This window comes from Musca vetustissima, unplaced genomic scaffold (assembly GCF_032173495.1).
Source record: "Musca vetustissima isolate MV318-11 ecotype Yass unplaced genomic scaffold, APGP_CSIRO_Mvet_v1 utg431, whole genome shotgun sequence".
Taxonomy (NCBI): domain Eukaryota; kingdom Metazoa; phylum Arthropoda; class Insecta; order Diptera; family Muscidae; genus Musca; species Musca vetustissima.
In genome coordinates, this window is record NW_026875842.1 from 60,678 (window position 1) to 84,005 (window position 23,328).

Sequence of the window (23,328 nt, forward strand, 5' to 3'; positions counted from 1 at the left end):
AAAAACAAATCGTGTTGTGAAGATAACAATCGATTTCTTTGGAGAAGGCGTATTATGCTCAAAAGCTATATTACCAAGGCACGATGGCTAAGAGGGGATGCAAAAGAAAAATTATTTAATCATGCATAACTCTTCTCCCGCACCTAAACATGATTTATTTTGATACAGAAATTCATTGTTTGAGAAAGAGGTTGTTCCATGTAATACCAGTGCCTGCACGACTTAACTATCGCCGTTGGTATTTTGTTTTGTTTACATGTTTTCACTCAAACATTTGTATATGAGAGGGAGAGAGTGAGTGTTTTCTATTTGAGTTTTTTCATGTGATGTATAATTAGTGGCAGACGTATATAGATACTATCGTAACGTATGCATAAAGGAATAAGAGCAAATTATATGTAACGAAGATACAAGTAGTTGAATATTGCAGATGATGATTTTTGTACTGTAATCGCTTAATATTTGCTTTGTTTTTATTTATATCTTAATATATCGAGCCACATTCGCCAAAAAAACGTAACCCTCAAATTTGAAATTTTACAGGAGAAGGTTTTTGTAATAAATTTGGATTTCATACGGCATTTACATTAGAACTTTTTACCGGGTTAACCTACTTTATGAGGATTTATTTGACATATATTCAATGGAATTGAAAATTTAAACCCACTCGGTTTACCAAATCCGGTTAAATGTAAACGACCTTTAATAAAGCTATTATTTTGAAATTTAGAATTATAGTTTAAAACAAACCTATAGTTCTAAATTTCAAAATAATAGCCTTATTAAATCTGAATTTATTAAAAAAAGAGGATGATAGATACTAAGCAACGGTTCTGATTGGCTTTAACATGGCGAAGACCAGGCTTATATTGGTCCCTCTTTCATCTCAATTGTGGACACTGATAAATTTCATCGCTCTATTTTCATCACCCATTGAAATAGCGAGCTGATATATGCCGCGAATTCACCCATAACAACTATAAAAAATGGGTTGAGGCGTCGGGTTAGTTGCCTATACTCGGAAAAGCCCTCCTAATATAAAAAAGCTACGAAAAATAAAACCAAACCCTCCAATGTTAACGTCTTCCTCAAACGTATAAACCACCACGATCTGGGAATATGCACTTGGAATGTGCGCTCGCTGTACAGAACAGGCGCAGTTTTTGCCTTGGCGGATGTACTCAAGTAGTACAAAGCCGATATTATTGCCTTATAGTACGTTTACATTTAACCGGATTTCGTTAACTCAGTGGGTTTCAATTGTCAATTCCTTTGCATATATGTCACATAAATCCTCATAAAGTAGGTTAACCCGGTAAAAAGTTCTAATGTATATGCCGTTTTACAGGAAATGCGATGGAAAGGGACTGGCGTAAGTAAATCAGATGATTACGCCCTATATTATAGCTGTCATGAAACGAGACGGATTTATGATTAATAGGAGATTAAAGACTTCGTCTCCAGATTCACTCCAGTAGATGGGCGAATGGCTATAATCCGGATAAAAGCGAAGTTCTTCTACATCAGTCTCATTTGTGACCATGCTCCGACAGAAGACAAAGGTGAGCAGGACAAAGGCATATTTTACGAGCGCCTAGAAACTGCATATGATCGCTGCCCTGGCCATGTCATTAAAATTCTGCTAGAAGAATTTAATGCAAAAATCGGAAGGGAAAATATTTTTGGCGCCACCCTCGGAAAATTCAGCCTCCATGATGAAACATCCGATAACGACATGAGGTTAATTGACTTCGCCGCAGCAAAAAACATGGTAGTTAGCTGCACCAGGAGACAGAATGAAGTCCGGATATTTTACCAACAACTAAAACACCAAACCGACGGCTTTGATGCTGGCACACCCTCCTGTAGGGATGAAGAAGGAAACCTTGTAACAGATATAGACAGCATGTTGAGGATGTGGAAGAGGCATTTTGAAAAGTTTCTGGTAAAAAATGGTGGCGATAAAGAAGATACCTCAGAACCAATAAGAAATGACGGTATAGATTGTATACCTCCTAGCCAAGATGAGGTCAGAGTAACAATTAATCGACTGAAGAACAATAAAGCAGAAGGTGCCGATGGATTACCAGCCGAACTATTCAAGAGCGGTGGTTAGATGCTTGTCAGGAGCATGCACCATCTCATTTGTACAATTTGGCTAGAGGAATGCATGCCCAATGATTGGACTGGGCATTCGACAGCTCTATCCGTTCAGAGGTGCAGGATATCTGTAACTGGCACAAGGTCGGCAGTTAAAGTCGGAAAATACAAGGGTTTGTGGTGTGATCTTTTTAAAGGAAAAGGTCATACGAGCGCAAAGACCGACTCGCCTGGAATTCTGTTCTGTCACAAGCCAGCTAAGTAAGGCCATATAATTCACGTAGAAAAATCGGATATTGCAAAATATTTGTGGGATTACATATTTTCAGTCGAATCGAAAAGGGATTATTGTATTATAGTTTTTTTTTTGTAACAATGAACCTCTTTCTAAAGTGCGTTTACATTGTACCGGATTTGGTTAACCCAGTGGGTTTAAATTGTCTATTCCTTTGAATATATGCCAAATAAATCCTCATAAAGTAGGTTAACCCGGTAAAAAGTTCTAATGTAAATTCCGTATATATTGGCATGGACTGGATATTCGTATGTTTTCATCGTCTTTTTGCTTTTTTACCCGATCCTTGTTCAGAAAACCTTATATATAGGTACACTAAGACATTTCGTAATGCAAATAACGGAGAACAGTCGGATTCATCTGAAATGTTTAGCATAAATTATCCGGGCCATTTATCCGTATCGCTAATTTTATAAACCGAATTTAAACACTAAAAAATGTTTGCTAATTTCGATTTTTATTACGCAAGAATCTGATACCAAAGTGACACATTACCATTAAAAACCGACTCTTTAATATCTGGAGCGAATAATAAAAAAAATTAAGCAATTTAAAGATTTGCAATTTTGCAACTTAAATAAGTTAGAAGATATATTTCATTATATTTAAAAAATAACATATATTATTAAGATGTAGGCACATTGGCTACAGTTTCTTATTTTATTAAATGTTCTGAAATGTTGAAAAAGTTATATAAAATTAAGACAATAAAAATTAACACTAATTAAATTAATTTATGGAATAGAGACAACATCGTTTTTAGTTTAGAAACGTCTCCTGTAAATAGAATAATTTAAATGATGTTTAGGATGGTGGATTTTTTTAATCATAATAAATAATAATATCTGCATTAACAACCTAATAAAGTAATTTTTCGGATTGAACATTAATTTCTTGTAAACAGGGAATAACAAAAATTTAGTTTCGTTCCAAAAAACGTTTACTTTTAAAACCACAAAATTTATAACCTTGCCTATACTAATAAAAGAGTAAAATGATTGACTGACTGACTCAACGCCCAGACGAAACGGCTGGAGCTAGAATCATAAAATTTTGGGTGAGGGTCACTCTTGGACCAAAGGTGACAAATAAGGCTTGGTGGTGTAGGGTTGTGTTAAATAGGAAGTTTTGGAAATTCGTACTACTGTGTACTAAATTTAGTACAATTTAAATTGTGGGTCAACCGATAGAACTGGAATCCTGAAATTTGAATTTGGAATAATTGTGGGGGTATAGGATTGGTGTTTGTAGAAAATTGGTACTACTGTGTACTAAATTTGGTAGAATTTGAATTGTGGGTGAACCAATAGAATTTGAATCCTGAAACATGGATTTAGGATAACTGTTGGGGGTGTGGGTTTGGGTTAAGTAGAAATTATTGAATATTCGTACTACTGTGTACTAAATTTGGTGCAATTTAAATGGTGGGTGAACCAATAGACTTGGAATCCTGAAATTTGAATTTGGAATCATTGTGGCGATGTAGGAAGTTTTGTTGGGTGGTTGAGGTGGGTACTCTTGGAAGTAATGTGTGCTAAATGGAACTAAATTTGGTACAATTTGGATTTGGGTGAACCTTTAGAGCTCAAATCATAAAATTTGGTACTAAATGGTATTCAAATTCGATATTAATGTGTGGATTGCTTAGTTTTTTCGCTAACGAAGTAGCGGGCATATGCTAGTATTATATATTATCTTTGGTTTGGTCATTAAATTCGCATTTTTTTAAAAAAATTGTTTGTTTTTGTGCCCATTTCTAAGAAGTTTTCTTAATGAATTACTCCACCATCAAACGTTATTAAGATTTGCACTATAAGTTTGGTGTTCGAAAAAAAGTTTCTGAAAATCTTGGACAGCACTTAAAGATCCTATATTTGTCACACATCAAATATGTTTTGTATTCGAACAGACGGCTTGACAATTGTGGACCTTAGTTTCAGGATCGAATACCATGTATTTTTTTATTCTTACCACGAATTGGCATAACGTTTTAATTTAAAAAATATATTATGTACTTACGAAACATGTATTGTCTTTTTTTAATAACAAAGACTTCATTAAATAAAAACGCATATTTTTTGGTAAATCATTATCATGAGTTTTGTTTTCATGGGGATTTTTGTATATATTTGTATGTTAAATTATTATTATTTAAAAAAACCAATTTATAATTTGTCTTATTGATAAGAATTGATATTAAATTGTGTTTTTGTTTTGCGAAGTCAATGAATTGTTTTTTTTTTCAACTCGTTACAACATTTGTTATTTGTCTGGGTTAATTGTTATAAACATTTCTCTTTGTCTTCTTTCGCAACCAACTCCTCATAATGGAGTCATCAATGAAAATTAACTAAATATTTATGTATGTATGTTAATAATTTAAAACAAAATATCAATCACGCAATGATTGTTGAATTCTTATATAGAAGGATTTATTATTAAGTCGATGATGTAAATAAAACTATGTGGCATATATAATAATGGATGTGGGCGGATTAATGGGCCAGTTGATAGTGGTATAGCCTTTTTCGCATGGCTTTTCGTATTTATTTCCCGCTTGGAAATTTATATTTTTCTAATGGATGTATTTCTCTGGCCCATATTTAAACTCGCATAGACCGCAATTGTAAATGATTTTTCTTATGTATATACCCTTTAGGCAATTCTCGCTCTTTTGTTTTGTTTAATCAAAAAAAAAATCTGATTAAACTATTTTCATATAATTAGAAAATACTCGTGTTTTGTTTTAAAAGCGACGATTTGGCATACTTTGTCGTGGTGCATTGCTGTTCAAAAGAATATATAAAACGTTTAAATTAGTTTTTTGTTATATAATTGAGTTAGTAAGTTTATTTTTATATGAGAAATACAGGGGGGAAATTTCCGCTCAATGTTTCGTAATTATGGGTGGAAATTGTGTGTTTGAAAATGTTTCAATAAAGAGAATATTCCTTATTAGCTTTTTGGAAGGCCATTTTTGTAGCAGATAGACTGAGGTGGCAATTGTTGCACGGTTGAGACTTGGTATTTTCGAATTGAAGTTCTCAATGTCGTGAAAACGATTTATTTATTATCTTACATAGTATTGAGAAAAGTCTTTTAGACCTATTCGTACTAACTATCGTTTTATTGGTATATTAGATGTCCATTGAAAATATTCGTCATAGAGAAAATTTTTTTTCGAAACAAAAAGCAGTGGTCAATAGCTTGACTCTTTCGAGAGTCGATGCCCTTTGAAAATATTCAATATAGAAAAGACATCTTTCTCAGAAACAAAACGGTAGGAAATAGCTTTGCTCTTTCGAGAGCACAGCTCTTATTTTTAGGCAATGTAAATTTGTATGGCAACGAGGCAACGGGATATGTGTCTTTTGAAAATAAGTTCGTCATTTTATTGAAAATATAATACATTAAATATTTTATTATATTCGCTCTGCTGTATTCGACTATAAATTAGGGTCTTGGATATGTAATAGAATTCAGTAGGGAGTATTAATGACTATTTTTTAATACTTCAGAATAGGAAATATTACATATATGTACATATAAAACCAAAGATTAATTGAATAGAGACTTAAGGCTAGTTTAAGGTATGGTCACTGATCGTTTTGAAAATTATTTTGAAGTGGCCTTTTGGATACAGTATTTAGCATACAATTTTTCGTTTTGGAAGCTTCACAATGGTATACACACATCATTCTAGGCTTAACTCAGTACACTTTGCCACATTGCGTACAAATCGAAAGATACAGAGGAAAGCTATAGCTATATCTAAACGAAACTTGAAAATATCAATCTAGACCTAATTCAGTACAAAATTTTGTCCCAATTTGGTACACAATTTACATAAAATCGGATAAAAATATATATGGGAGCTATATCTAAATCTGAAATGATATTCACGAAACTTAACACACATCATTCAGCAGACATCATTGTAGACTCAGTTCAGTGCGGTATGTCAAATTTCGTGCAAATCGAAAGATAATTAGGGACTTTAGTGTACCATTTACATAAAATCAGAAGAAAATATATATGGGAGTTATATCTAAATCTGAACCGATTTTCACGAATCTTAACAAACATCATTCTAGTCTACCTCTTTAGGACTTTAGTGTACCATTTACATTAAATCGGACGAAAATATTTAACTGGATTATATCTAAATCTAAACTGATTTTCACCAAACTTTACAAACATCATTCTAAACTAAATTCCGTTCGCTATGTTAAATTTCGTGTAAATCGAAGGACAAAAAGGGACTTTGGTACATCATTTACATAAAATCGGACGAAAATATAAATGGGAGATATATCCAAATCTCAACCGACTTTCTTCCCAATTTCAATAGGGTTGGGCCAAATAAATGAGCTGTGCCAAATTTCATGCAATTCGGATCATAAATGCGACCAATACTTTGTTTACAATTTAACATAGACAGGCAGACGGACGGGCGGACATACATAAATCGACTCAGAAAGTGATTCCATGCATATTCTCAAAAGGAACCATGGTCAATCTCGTTTTCAAACATATGCACAAAGAGGTATAAAAATATGTGAAAATTTTGTCCCATATTAAAATTTTCAATGACCATACCTTAAACCATTCCCATTTCGAAATAAAAATTTATAATATATTACACTTTTAAACTTACCGATTCATATTGCCACCAGGACCACCGCCACCAAAACCACCTCGTCCTGCGGGACCGCCAGCATTACGTGGCACATTGTCTTGTTGATTGCCGCCTCGGTTAAATCCTCCACCAAAATTGCCACCACGAGGACCTCCACCACCACCTGCACGATTATTGCCAAAATTGCCTTGTTGTGGGAAGTTATTGCCTCTGCCACCACCAGCACCACCTCCCAATGGTGGGAATTGCTGATTGTAATCATCACCGGAATTCATGTTATTGGCAGGGAAATTCTTTTTAAAGCCTCCTTGTTGTTGAGGTGGACCACTGGGGCCATTTGGACCGCCGCGATTATTAAAACCACCCGAGGGACCACGGTTTCCTCCGCGATTGAAATTGCCACCAGCCATGTTATTGGGACCACCACCCCTTGTTTAACAGAAAAATGTAAAATGTTCAGTTACTAATTATTTATATTGAAAATATTTGTTATGCTTACATATTGGGTCCGTTATTATTCCGTCTTTGGAACATACCATCATCATTGCCAAAACCTTGATCCAAACCACCAAAACCACCTCCATGCTGATTACCACCACCATATTTTGGTGGCTGATTTGTGGGTAGAGTAAAGCCGCGTCTGTCTTGTTGGCCACCAAAATTGCCACCGGCTGGTATATTATTCATATTTCCACTAAAACCACTTGAGAAATTGTCATTGAATCCACCAGCAGCAGCAGATCCTCCTCCACCACCTCGTCCTTGATTTTGGAAATTACCACCGCCTCCTCCACGATTGGGGCCACGAGGTCCAGGACCACCACTGGCATTATTCCAATGACCATTACCACCAGAATTGTTAATGTTGCCACCACCACGGTTTTGACCAAAATTACCTCCGCCCCCTGATCTATTTTGATTAAATTTACCACCACCGCCACCTCCTTGTGGTCCTGATCCCATATTCATATTTTGTGTTGGGTAAGGGGCAGAGCGATCATTTTTAAAACCTTGGTTACGCATTGGACCAGGTCCATTCATATTTTGTGGCCCTCCACGTCCGCCCTGGAAGTTACCGCCTCCACCACGACCTCCCATGGGACCGCCACCACGAGGACCTCCACCGCCACCTGAACCACTGCCTGTTCCTATAAGGAAACCTCCGCCTCCACCACCACCTGCAATATTTTCGTTTTGGTTTTGGTCATTTAGCAAATCCAATATGACGCTGGCCAATTGCAATGTGGCCACTTGTTTGGCTTTATTCGAATGCTGTATATTGCCAGGGAAGCCAACTTTAAATACATTTATGAAATGAACAATGGAAAAAAGGAATACAAGAAGAGTTGATAAACATTATGTGATATTAAAACAAACAATTACTCTCCGCCATCATCTTGTCGTCGTTCGTTGGCTTCCCTCATCAGAGCCATGTTATGTTATTAGTATATGGTTATTAACAGGAAATTGATGTATGATCATGTATTTTCTTGAATTTTTCTAAACTTACCACCACCAACGCCGCGACCGCCTCCTCGCTGTGGTCCTCCACCACCACCGCCGCGTACCATTTGATTAGATCCACCACCTTGTGGACCGCCACTACGTTCCTTTGGTCGACCGTGTTCCACAACAATTGATTGTCCCTTAAATTCGCTGGCATTCAACGCCTGAATGGCATTCTCCGCCATTGCGGGATTTTTCATGTGTACAAAACCACACCGATTCATGACATCACATTCAACGACAACACCATAGTTTTCAAACAAATGACGAAGTTCCTCTGGTTTTGTGCCTGGCGGTAAGCTACCAACAAAAACTTTGGTAGGTTGCTAGAAAAATACAAAATATTATTTAATAAAAAGTAAGATATGTATATATAATATATGGTAATTTTTGTATATAAATGTTTGTTTTCCCTGGCCATTATAAAAATGATGCCTTAAAAGAAAACACAATAAACCAGGAATTTTAATAGTTTTACCAATTTTGTTTTGTATATCTTTGGTTGTACTTACAGCGTTGAAGGCTATACTTACAGCCATTTTATTATTTTTCTAATTGTAACAAAATACTTTCACGAAATTTATATAAAAAATACTTCTTGACGCGGCTTTTTCACATGTACAATAGAGTTGAGTAGTTCCGGAACGAACTAGTTCATTGGAACTATTCCGAGAAAGGAACGATCGGAACTAGTTCCAGATCTTTAATTAATATAGTTCCTTTCTCTGATCTAGTTCCTTTTTTGAACTATTTGAAGCAAAGGAACTGTATGGAGCAAAGGAACTATAAAGAGCAAAGGAACTATATGTGGAGCAAAGGAACTACATTAAGGAACTAGTTCATTTTTAATAAAGGAACGAGAAAGATCGATCTGCTACGTGAACTAGATTGCCCCACTCTAATGTAGAATAATAAGGGATAAGTAAATCGACTTTCGACTAATTGTTTAATAGAATTTTATATTGAAAAGTCAAAGAAATCGACTTTTTTCGATTTTTGTGGAAATCGCAAAGTCGATTTTCAAAATCGACTTTCAATTTTTCTTATAAATACTTGCAGCCTCTTATTCTGGATGCCAATTCCAAGTGAATCTACTCACTCTTCCCCTTCGACTTATTCTGAACAACATTTCCCAGTGATTTTTTTTTCGAATTCTCAGTTTCGCTTATTCTGAATGAAGTTCGAAAGCGAAAATATCCTTTTTGGAGAAAAATTAGTTATTCTGGAATACAGGGAGTGGGAGAATGTTATGACATTTTGTGCAAAATTTTTCGCTAAAAAATGTCAAAGGGAAACTACAAAAACATAATAAATATTTTTATGAAAAATATCTACACAATACTCATTCTATGACGATTAGTCTGCATTTCCACAGGCAGATTTTTATTTGGCAAATTTATTTATTTATTTTATTTTTTTATATTATAAATGAAATAAAGACATTTTGAGTGAGGATCTGTTCCTTAAAAAAATAAAATCTATGGAAAAAGCATAAAGCCAAATTCGCCTGATGAGCCGCTGAATATGATTTGAAGGACATAATACATATTATAAAATAATTTTACTACAAGAATCGATATTTTTTACGATAACACTTTTTTCCTTTATGATATCGAAGAAAATAGTAAAATATCGTAGATTCTTGCAGTACGAGAACAGACCAATTGTATGTAAATTTTTTAACTCGAAAACAACAAACAAAATTCCATTGGAAAACCTATTGAAAACGATGTATGCTCAACCAAATATTTCCATATATAAAGATAATTAGGAATATTTTAGCCGAGTTTGATGCATTTTGGAGGTGAAATAAAGACATTTTAAAAAAATTCGGTTTTTGCCATCATAAAAAAATGTTCTTTGTTTTTGCCATCATAAAAAAAGAACTGACGGTCTTAAGAACTCCTCATAGATGAGATGAAGGTATTCTCGTAGAAGAACTGACGGTTTTAAGGTTCTATGAGAAGACCTTCATCTCATCTATCAAAATGAATTGAGTTATTTTATGAGAAAACCTTCAGCACTTCTATGGAAGACATTAATGCATTTTAGTTCACTTTTTTCTGATTTTCTCTTCTTTTAAAATAGTTGAATGTCTTCCTCTTCTTTTAAAGTAGCTGCATGCCTTCCTCTTGTTTTAAAACTGCCATAGCTCTTCTCCTTCTAGATTTACAACGCAAAGCATTTACAACGACATTTTTCAATTATTGACCATTAAAACGTTCGTAAAAAAATGATTAGCGATCGGACAATAAACATGGCTTAGTTTATTGTCCGATTGTTAATCATTTTAAATTTTGTACCATATGTATTCCTAGGGCACTGAATACAACGATATATTTTTTTGAAGTCAATACTTCTAGTGCGGGGTTGACCTACTTTATGAGGATTTATTTGACAAATATATACAATTAAAACCCATTGGGTTAACTTAATCCGGTACAATGTAAACGTACTATAAGGTTCCATTGGGGTCTTGTGTTTTCAACTTAAATCAACGATAGGCATAACTTTGATAAGGTTGAGATCCAGATTACGTCAATACAAAATATTTTGCTTCTCCTTATAAATAAAAATCTATATATATACAACGCCTCAAAACGAAAAGAAAATGTGTGCCCCAAGAGAACTTTGGATGCTAATATCAGATACCACGAATTCCGATAGAAAAAAGATTTTAAGGATTTTAAACGGCATATACATTATAATTTTTTACCGGGTTAACCTAATGAATCAGGGCCGTTAGTGCGGTCCTTAAACTAATCTAAATGAGATCATTTCTCTCTTCTCGAACGAAATTACAAAAAGTAAACAAACGAAATAATTTATATTGACAACAACAACATTTATAATATTGGCAGGCATGGTTGTACATATTTGACACGCTCAAGTACAAATATTGCATAGTTGTATTTGGATTTTTGAAATGAGACTACCCATGGTACAATTATTCAAATTATTCAAGGAAGGCCATAGCATGGTACAATAACAAGAGGCAGGCTAATGGTATCTGCTGATTACAAATTTTTCTTTTGTGTGCCCCTCTTCTGTCAAAACAATAACTAATTTTTATATGTATATGTAATGTCATGGCATAATTAGAGAAGATAGTCTCATTTGAGAAAATAATTGTAACCCTTTTTAATTTGGAACTCATCTATCAATTTCAAATTGTTTGAAAAATAAATTCCATAAAATTTTATGCATGTCCATTGGCATATTTAAAAAAATAAAAATGTATATTTTCTAAAGATTTTATGTATTTTAGAATGGAAAATTTTATTCAAAATTGTATATAAATATTGTACAGACATGGTCTGTTCCCGTACTGCAAGAATCTACTCGATTTTACTATGTCCCGATTTATATTAGGCGAGTTTACTTGCGGCAATTATTATCGTTCCCTTTTGAACTTGCTCCATGCGTCTATACAAGGCAATTCGGTTTCGAAAATATTTCTTTTTTCATTTGATTTCAATTGTTTTTTCACATTTAAATAAATATAAAATGTCAACAAATACGAAATACACAAAACTAATTGCCAGAAAATTGTCGGTACGAGCAATTTTTTTCCATTTCTATTCCCCTTGCCCCTCTCTCCTACAGTCAAAGACTTGCCGCAAGTAAACTCCCCAAATATAAATTGGGACTATTTTCTACGATATCATAAAGGAAAATTCGTTATCGTAGTAAAAAGTAGTAGATTCTTGCAGTACGGGAACAGACCAACAGTCTTATTTTTTAGCCTGGAAAAGGAAAAATGTGTTATCGGTGTAAAAAATAGTAGATTCTTGCAGTACGGGAACATACCAATTATGTAATTATTACCACTGAACACTTGTTGTGCATACATTTCAAAGGAGGATATTTTCATTTAATAGTACGTTTACATTTAACCGGATTTCGTTAACCCACTGGGTTTCAATTGTCAATTTCTTTACATATATGTCAAATAAATCCTCATAAAAAAGTTCTAATGTATATGCCGTTTATGTTTTGAAAGCTGAATGTTGTCAAAAGTAAAATTATGAAAAAATATATATATGCCTGCATGAGTCTACCTTGTGTAATTATGACATGATTTAACGTCTTGAAAAGGACAAAAAATAAAATAATTTAAAATTCAATTGTAATTAAAATTTAACATTACAGCATCCGAGAATAAAATCTTTCAATGTTATTTGGAAGAAATATTATTATAATTATATTTGCTTGTCATTCCATTCATTTTTCGCGATACATTTTAATAATTTAATAAAATGATTAAAATATCTCAACGAAACAAAGCAACCTGTTGAATATGCTTATATGTGAATATGACATAATAAGATATTACACTAGACTACAGGTTTTGTTAATTTCGTCAAGTAAGCCCACCTATTGTTATTGCTACCATGAGTAAAATGTTAAAATATTTAAAAAATGTGAAAAATTATAGCGATCCTTCAAAAAATACGGTAAGCTTTAACTAAGTATGCCCAAATCGCATTTTCTTATTCCTCTCCCCAATACTAGCAAAACTGAACACATTTTTTTCAAAAATTCCATAACTACATGTAAACATCCCTATACCAATGTCAGCTAACAGCTGATTTCATTGTTTTGAATGTGGCAGCATTTCAAGATAGCAGCCGGTGTTGTCGGATGTTTTGCACGGTGACGTCACAGTATACATAAAAATAGTTATCGTCAAATAATGACATTTCGTTTGTCATTTTCATTTTTATAATAGAAGGCGACTACGCAGTTTTCTTACTGGAGATTATTTTTTAAAACAATAACTTCATAGCAGTTAAACAAATAAAGAAATACAAAAACAAATAAAATAACAAACAAACGGAAAAACTAACTAACGAATTAAATTTAGAAACAAAAAAAAGTAGCAACAAAAATGCAAAGCACAATAAAATCAAGGAATTAAACAGAAAAGAAAAAAAACGAAAGCAAACGTGCGCAAAATTATCAATGAATTTCTGTAATAAAAGAACGATAGCTACGACGACGACGTTTATACGACGAAGAAAATTGTTGAGTATAGAATTGGATTCTTAGGTTACCGGTCGGTCGGTCGGTCGCTCGCTCCCTCCGCACAACAAACAGTTCGTCTGTCTTTTTTCGAACAGCTCAACAATTTTTGTTTAGCAGCGAAGTAAAACAACACAAAATAAGTAGAGTAATTAAAAACCCCCCGTGTAACATAGTACATACAAACAAACACACACACGTACAGGCATACTCACACCCAACGACAAAATACAAGGAGTGCAATGAATAGTCTTAGCGCCAATAGCACTGGTAATTGCAGTGGTGGCATTACAGGTATACGCCCTTCTTCGGCCAGTGACGACCAAGTTGGCGGCGGTGGTGCAGCAGGTGGCGATGGCGATGCAAATTCCAGACGCCAGGCGACCCGGGTATTCAAGAAAAGCTCCTCCAATGGCAAAATCACCGTCTATTTGGGCAAACGAGACTTTGTCGATCACAGTACACATGTTGATCCCATCGACGGGGTGGTGTTTATCGACCCCGAATATGTCAAGGATCGCAAGGTATTTGGCCAGGTGTTGGCTGCATTTAGATATGGTCGCGAAGACCTGGATGTGCTGGGTTTGACGTTTCGCAAGGATTTGTACTTGGCCAACGAACAGATCTATCCACCCACCCAAAATGAACGGCCGCTGACACGGCTGCAAGAGAGGCTGATAAAAAAGCTGGGACCGAATGCATATCCTTTTTACTTTGAAGTTCCTCCATATTGTCCGGCATCAGTGTCGCTACAACCTGCCCCTGGTGATACAGGCAAATCCTGTGGTGTGGATTATGAACTCAAAGCATTTGTGGGTAAGTAGTAATAATGGTTGTTGAAATATGTGTATGTGTGTGTCATAATCGGTCCATATTGCAGGCTATTTTTTGTCGATATGATTAGATTGTGGTTTTGATGTTTTTAATTAGACATGGCGTTTTTTTCTCTGTAGATAGCTACAAGTGATATTAGATTATTTTTTGATCAATCAAGGTCATGCTGCAATAAATAGTCAGTCCGACAGTCATAAGATCACAATGGGGGCAAACAAGCAAGCGTCGAAAAAAACAGCGAAAAAACGAAAAACAATTGAAACCCCAAATTCAGCAAAAAATGAACGTTTAATTAATCAATCAACACTGAATGCCGCCTCAGTTCATATCCATATGTTTTGTTGTGGCGTTTGTCTGCCAATTGCTGCTTGCCGCTGTTGCTGCTGCTGATTCGTTGCCTACTGGTAGGGTGGTATGTACATGGACATACACAGGCACACACACACACCCATACACCACCAGTAGAGTTATATAGCAGCAATGATGTTTTTTATGTGTCATCATCACTAATAAAAAAGGCTTACAAAATTTATTCGATCGCACTGTGGTTCATATTTTATATGACTTATGTATGTCTGTCTGTCACCCTTTTGACCAATCACCCACCTTTTCATTGAAATTTGTAATAATCATAATTTGAATTTATTAGACCTTCGGCCCCAAATTTTTTATTATACTTTGATATTGATGAGAGGAATTGTCATTAGATGTATTGAAGACTTTTATTTAATAATAGATACTGTGAAATTAGTTTGAACTGCGGTTCATAATGTCTATGAACTGTGACTCCTTATGACCAATAATCTCGTCAATGGAAATATATCATTAGTAATTACGTGTAAGATTTGATTTCATGTTATCATGTTGTAACGAATTACTCATTACTACTCTCAATAGATGTGGTCCAATTTAGTTGACATTTTTATACATTCTACAATTTTTATATCCTACTTAGATATGTTGTCAGGGAATCATAGCTTTGTGCAGCCTCAAGATTCTGTAACGCCACGAAATATTGGTCCTGGACTAGCTGAGTCGATGAAGCCATGTGTTTCCGTCTATCCATTATAATTTGTAAACACGCTAAAGGCAACACTTATGGACGTATCGTCACGAAATTCTGCATGTTGGACGGGATCTGGTCAAAATGGCCCCTATTTGTTTTTGGTAATGATCCGTTAATATTTAGGGGACGTATGGTTCTTTTCATCATTATCGGTCAATATTAAGCGGGTCAAATTGACCCACATTTTTTGATTTATCTGGCTTGTGACAGAACTTTCGTTCCATAAGCCGAACTTAGGAAAGGCGCGTCGGTCTTTTGCGCAGTTTTTCCAATTTGAAAGACCATTTTCGGCAATGTTGTCTACGACTTGATCTTTCCATCGTATTCGTGGCCTTCCCCTTTTGCGTGAACCATCAGGTGGTTCGCTTTTATATGCCTTGGGCATCTTCATCCATTCTCACAACCTTGTCTGAATCCTTGTTCGATATTGAAAGGCTCTGAGAGGTCCGAGAGGACCTTGTGCCACTTAAAGTTATTAATTTTGCAGGAATGCCAAACGCAGACATGGCTTTAAACACCTCTGAACGGTACGGCTGTCGAATGCAGCTTTATAGTCTACGAATAGGTGGTATGTGTCGATGTATTTTTCGTGGGTCTTTTCCAGGATTTGGCAGAGTTAAAATTTGGTCAATGGTTGAATTGCCCAATAATGTCATTGACCATTGGCTTCAATCGTTCACACAGCACACTGGATAGCACTTTATATGCGATGGGAAGAAGGCTAATTTTTCTCTAGTTGGCACATTCGTCTTGTCTTTTTTGTGCACGGCAGACAGTATGCTGAGGTTCCAATTATTGGGCATGTATTCCTCTACCCAAATTGTACTAATTGTACCCTCAAATTACGTGTTGCTACTAACTGCAGGGTTGTCCTATACGCTGCGTGTTTTCATATCAGTAGCATTACGACACTCCTGATCGTACCATGGGTGTTTTTTGGTACCCAGTGAGCAATTCTTTGACATTGTGCTTCTATATTATTATCAAGGAGTGCTATCATCAAGCAGGTGGGCAAGTTGAGCGGAGTAGGCGTCTGCTACCTGTTGTGTTTGCAGCTTTTCGACGTCGAGTTTCCGTGTTACATTAGATCACACCTTTGCTGCTACATTAAGACGGGAGCGAACATTGGCTACCACAAGGTAATAGTCCGAATTTGCTCCTCGTATCGATCGAACATCACTGGACGAATGCCTTCCGTCTATCACAACATGATCAATTTGATTTCTCATTGCTTGATCAGGAGAAATCCAGGTGGCCTTGTGTATATCGAGATGCTTGAATCTGGTGCTGCTAAGTACCATGTTTTTTGGGTGGGATTAAAAATATTTTATTTTTAATCTCATGGACAGGGCAGCGGTCATATGCAGTTTCTAGGCGCTCGTAAAAAATGTCTTTGGTCTGTGCATCTTTGTCTTCCGTCGGAGCATGGGCGCAAATAAGACCGATGTAGAAGAACTCATGTTTTTTTTTCCGTTCTTCGAGTCAATTGGGATGTAAATGGTGCACCAAACTCTCAATATTGGTCCGATTGAGACACAATTTTGCACAGAGTAGGTTCAGATTGATGTATGCGAAGTTTAGTTGAAATCGGTTCAAATTTAGATATAGCTCCCATATACAGTTTCGTCCGATTTTATGTAAATACAGCACCATACTGCCAATATTGGTCCGATTGAGAGAATATTTTACACAGAGTACTGTATTATGTCCAGATTAATAAGTGCGAAGTTTTGTTGAAATCGGTTTAGATTTAGATATACGAAATTTTGGACAACGTACTGAAGTTATACATAATCCATTGTACCACATTTCAGCGAATTCGCTTGATACACAATATACTGAACATATTTATAATTTTTAGTGGTGACATTTGTTACACAATATGAACCGATTGTAACAAATTTCAGCGAATTCGCTTGAATTGCGCGCTCAAGAAACTCCAAAATATCGAAACTTGGGGGTGTCCTTATATGGGGCTATGCCTAAACGTAAACCATTATAGCTTATCTTCGAACTTGACCCCTGTCTACAGACAAAATACAACTCTTTGCAAAATGTTGGTGAACTATCTCAATTTTTTTAGAGGCTAGAGTGATTACAACAGACAGATCGAAGGGTTAAGTCAGTTCACATATAGACAAAGGTCACATTTTTAATTTAGTTCAATTTCATGTCAATGGTCCATCAAAAATGCGACATCTATTAGATGCATCTCTTGAATATATCCAATGTGGTGAAGTTAACCATATTAGTCGGCCCCGTCCGACTTTACTACTTTCCTTACTGGTTTATATTTTTGTTATACAAGTAGATACGCCTTCGTTACGTCTCAACATGGTATATCCGGAATTATTTTCCGATAAACTTTGCACTGTTTCCCCATCATCATATTTTTGTGTTTTCGCAATAAAGACATGATTAGGCAAAAATGTGAAATTAAATAAAAATGAGTATTTTTAAACATTGGTTTCTGAAAATTGTGAATGAGTCATATGTGAATTACTTTGTGGATTTAGAAAAACCCGGCTTGACAAAATTTACAACACCACTGTGTGTGTGCTGTGCTGTGAGTGTGTCATAACATGCATGTTTTACATTCTTCTCCAAAAAATTGTGTTTTTTTCTAAAATAACATTAAAAAGGCAAATGCTTGTTGAATGGCAGGCGGACAAGCGCTGATGGCGGCAAATACATCAGCACGGCAAGTTCATAAACATTGTGCTGTGTATATTTCGTTTTTCCAAGTAAATTATGCGCTTACTCATGCCGTTCATCGGCAAGAGCCACAAAAAACACCAACAACTATCAAACAACAGATCAGCAGCTCGTAAATATGGCTGGCTGGTGGTATTGGTGCATGATGATGATGATGTTGACGCAGTAACTAAATTTATCATTATTCTGTGGCTCTCGGTTGGTTGGTTGGCTGACTGTCGGGCTGCCTGCCGATCTGGCATCCAGGCTGATCTAGCTTTTGGCGCTGCCGTTGTGTTGTTTAAATTCGTAATTGTTTTCTCAATGAAATAATGTTTTTTGTTCTGTTCTTTTGTTGATCATTTGTTTTCAATTTTTTTGCTGCTGCTTCGAAATCCTTCCTCCCCTGCCTACCTCCTCTTTTCCCACATTTTAATTAATTTTGCTTGGGGAATTTTCTTTTCTATAAACACCCGAGTGTGGTGTGGTGGCGAGAAGCAGAAGCAGTTAATAAAAAACAAATGCCGGCATTTATTTACTTTTGCCATAACTTGCCATAATATACAAAGAAATAAAGAAAGCCTTGCAATATTATTTTTGCGCTTATGTATCAAGTTAATAAAACTTTTGTTTTTTTTCAGTTATGGAATTTTAATATAGTGTAGCGGAGACGGGTTACTATGGGGAGGATATTTTTACAACTTACGTTATGGGTACTACTACGTCACAAGACCTATACTTTAATTATCACTTAACTCGCTTTTTGTTTGCTATAAATATCTCCTGGAATTAAACATGACAAATTGTAATAGCCTTATTACATGTTTTTTTTTCAAAAACACATACACACATTATGACGATGGATGTGCATATAACGAGGTTTGTTTTTAACACATTTCAAATGTCCATCCATCAATTAATTTGCACTGATGTAAAAATAAGCCATTTCTCGCTTTGATTACTTTGTTATATAAATATACAACGGAATCTACTACTAGTAGCCTTCTGTGTGTGTCGGATCAGTTGATTTGTTTACTTTTTTTTTTTAAATGGCTTTTCCAATTAAACAAAATTATTCTTGTTGCTTGGTTCTCTGTTGTGCGGTTTTGGAAAAAACAACACACATTATTTATATTAATTTCAAATAGATACACTGTCGATAAGAAATGATATTCCAAATAATAGATAATAATAAAAAATAGAATTCTAATAAGAAATTTTCAAACGTATCGTATTGGTTTAGCTAGATGTTGTTTCTGATAAACGTTAAATAAATAACAAATATTTGAGAATGTTGCTTCTTTTTGAACTATATTTTTTTAGCAATGATAAATGTACACACAAGTCGTTGCTATGACAGTTATGAGGAATGTGTGTCTGGATCAACATCCAACTTCAGAAATTTTAGTTACGTAAATGGGTGATAATAATCTTAGATCATTTTCATCAATCCGGGCCCAATATGAATTGAGTCGTTTCTGGACTTCCCAGAATGATGTTGAACCAATATATGCACTGTCGAAAATGGGTTATAACCTCAGCTCATTCAATAATCAATCCCGGCCCAATATAAATTGAGACGACTGAAACATCCAGAATGGAATTGAAACAAAACCGTCCTTTTTTTTTTGTTTTGTCTATGCAGGTGATGTTCCATAGGTGCGATGTATAAGCCTAGGATAGGGTAATTAAAAGCAGTAAGGAAAGTTCAAAAGTCGGACGTTGCCGACTATATGATACCCTTCACCACTTTGGGTACATAAAAGAGAAGCTCATATTTACAATATCCATTATATAAAATAGATGCATCTTTAGATTCCATTAAAATGGAATCGTACGAAATTAACTGCTTGAAGTACAAAGATATTTGAACTAAATTAAAACAACCCATACACATACCAATCTGAAATTTATGAAAAATTGAATGTCAATCATCGAGCAAACTATGTATAAGATCTATATATATAAATGAACGTATTTGGGCAACCGTGGCATCCACCATTTGGTATATTGCAACACAGTGCGCTATCCAAAATTTATATCTATACGCTATATCCAATACACGTTATTTTAGGTTCGATTTTGTACTCTGTGCACTAATTTAGTTACTTGGTACATCATTTTGATGACATCGGATGAAAATATATGAGGGGGCTACATACATTGACAGTATGGTGTACCATTTACGTAAAATCGGAGGAAACTATAGCTATATCTAAATCTGAATTGATTTGTGTTATTCGGCCTATATTTGTCTCTTTGGTGCTCCATTTAAATAAATTCGAACGAAATTATATTCGGGAGCTATATCTAAATCTGAACCGATTGCAACAAAACATCGCATACATCAATCTGGATGTAATTTTGTCTCAATCGGACCAATATTGGGGGTTTGGTGCAGAATTTTCATAAATTCGGACGAAACTATATATGGGAGCTATGTCTAAATCTGAACCGATTTCAACAAAACATCGCATACATCAATCTGGACCTAAGTCAGTACCCTGAGCAAAATTTTGTCTCAATCGGACAAATATTGGGAGTTTGGTGCACCATTCACCTAAAATCGGACGAAAATATAAATTTCGTGCAAATCGAAGGATATAAAGGGACTTTGGTACACTATTTACCTTACATCGGACGAAAATATATATGACAGCTATATCTAAATCTGAACCGATTTTCACACTTCATTTAACACACTTCATTCCAGACTCAATTCAGTACACTGCAAAATTTCGTGCAAATCGAAGGATTTATAGGGTCTTTGGTGCACCATTTACATAAAATCCGACGAAAATATATATGGGAGCTATATCTACATCTGAACCGATTTTCACCAAAATTAGCACGCATTATTATGGACCTAATTCAGTAACCTGTGTCAAATTTCGTGCAAATCGAAGGAAAAAAAGGACTTTGGTGCACTATTTTCCTAAAATCGGACGAAAATATATATAGCAGCTATATCTAAATCTGAACCGATTTTCACGAAATTTAACACACTTCATTCCAGACTTAATTCAGCGCACTATGCCAAATTTCGTGCAAATCGAAAAATATATAGGTACTTTGGTGTACCATTTACCTTAAATCGGACGAAAATATATATGACAGCTATATCGAAATCTGAACCGATTTGTCCGAAACTCACCACTCATCATTCTAGACTCAATTCAGTACGCTATGCCAAATTTCATGAAAATCGAAGGAAATATATAAATCGACTCAAAAAGTGATTCTATGCATATTTTCAAAAGGAAACATGGGTCTATCTCGTTTCCTTTTGCCTGTTACAAACATATGCACAAAGACATAATACCCTGTACCACAGTGTGGTGAGGGGTATAAAAATACAGTGTAGTTTCTCGTAGCCTGGGAAGAAACTTGAAGTTTTAAAGGTGAGGGTCACTCTTAGTCCAAAGATGTCAGATAAGGCTTGATTTTTGGAAATTCGTATTTCGTATACAAAAGGGTACTAAGCTGCACTAAACATGGTACAATTTGAATTCGGGTGAGCCGATAGAGTTGGGATCCTTAAATTTGGAGTAAGGTCACTGTTTTTGGTGTATGATTTGGATATTTAGGAAGTTTTTTTTTAAAAACTTTTTGTAGTGTTATATTACCAATAACCATGTATTATTTTAAATAATATTTTCAAAGATCACCAGACCGAATAATTTTTAATAATTCTTAATTTGAAATATATTAAACACGTCTCTCTTTTAGGTGAACATATCGATGACAAACCACACAAACGTAACTCGGTACGCTTAACAATACGCAAAGTTATGTACGCTCCGTCCAAAGCGGGCGAACAACCATCAATTGAAGTTAGCAAAGAATTTATGATGAAACCGAATAAAATACATTTGGAAGCCAGTCTCGACAAGGAACTTTATCATCATGGCGAAAAGATATCGGTGAATGTACACGTGGCGAACAATTCAAACCGCACCGTGAAGAAAATTAAAGTCTGTGTACGACAATTTGCCGATATTTGCCTCTTTTCGACGGCGCAATATAAATCGGTTGTAGCCGAAACTGAATCCGAAGATGGTTGTCAGGTATTGCCCGGTTTTACGTTATCAAAAGTATTCGAACTGTGTCCACTGCTTGCCAATAACAAAGACAAGTGGGGTCTGGCACTGGATGGTCAATTGAAACACGAAGATACTAACCTGGCCTCGAGTACACTAATAACAAATCCAGCTCAGCGTGAAAGTTTGGGCATCATTGTACACTATAAGGTGAAGGTGAAATTGTTAATTAGTGGCCCGTTGATGGGTGGTGATTTAGTGGCCGAATTGCCATTCACTTTAATGCATCCCAAACCGGAGGAGGATGAAAATCCTCTGCTGAGTGACAAATCACCGCGTCAAAGTATACGTGGTGATGCACAATTGGTACAGATCGGTAACGATGATAGCAGTAGCAATACAACCACCGGTGCAAATAATAATGCAACAGGTGGAGGCGTGCAAGAAGTGCCAACTACCAATTTAATTCAACTGGACGATGATGATGCCCAAGATGATGATATAATATTTGAAGATTTTGCACGTCTTCGATTAAAAGGTGCCGAAACGGAGGCCTAAACTCTATGTGTCTGTCCAAAAAGAAACAAACAACCAACAAACAAATACAACAACAACAAAACAAAATAAGCCATATGCCATTTATTGTAATGATGAAAATACGTGTAATTCTTTTTAAATTAGCATAGATTATAAATTCCTCCAACATTCTCTGTTGCAAGAAAACAACAAGAAAAAATGTGAAATGTTTTGTTTTTTTTTTCTTTATTTTCGTTCTTTGTGAACGATGACGATCACATTAAATTTGATGTTAGTAGGAAACACAATCCCAGTTTGTTAGATGTGGAACTGAAGTTATTTTTTTATTAATTTATGCATGAATAGAATATCAATCTGTTTAATGGTAATGTGTATTTAAAAAAAATATTTATTTCATAAATTTTGATCGTTATTATTGTGGTGGTCACTTAAATGTGGAATAACCTTTGGAAATGTAAAAAAATAGTTCACATATAGATAAACCACAAGATACACATATTTTCTTAAATTAATATTAAATTGTATTATAACGTCATTTGTTATATACGTATATTTAATAATTAAAATATAAAATTGAAAATGTTTTTAAATT

General features: G+C 35.1%; 2 protein-coding genes across 2 annotated transcripts; one reads left to right on the plus strand and one right to left on the minus strand.

Moving 5' to 3' along the window:
- Positions 1-5,141: 5,141 nt before the first annotated feature.
- On the minus strand, positions 5,142-9,102 carry LOC133338340 (uncharacterized). Its single transcript, XM_061546516.1, has 5 exons — positions 9,053-9,102; positions 8,545-8,866; positions 7,534-8,329; positions 7,053-7,463; positions 5,142-5,181 (listed from the first exon to the last, which is right to left on the minus strand). The coding sequence occupies exons 1-5, from the start codon at positions 9,077-9,079 to the stop codon at positions 5,142-5,144; spliced, it is 1,596 nt and encodes a 531-aa protein (XP_061402500.1). The 5' UTR covers positions 9,080-9,102.
- Positions 9,103-13,762: 4,660 nt separating this feature from the next.
- Positions 13,763-22,758, plus strand: LOC133338341 (beta-arrestin-1). Its single transcript, XM_061546517.1, has 2 exons — positions 13,763-14,381; positions 21,889-22,758. The coding sequence occupies exons 1-2, from the start codon at positions 13,808-13,810 to the stop codon at positions 22,755-22,757; spliced, it is 1,443 nt and encodes a 480-aa protein (XP_061402501.1). The 5' UTR covers positions 13,763-13,807; the 3' UTR covers position 22,758.
- Positions 22,759-23,328: the final 570 nt, after the last annotated feature.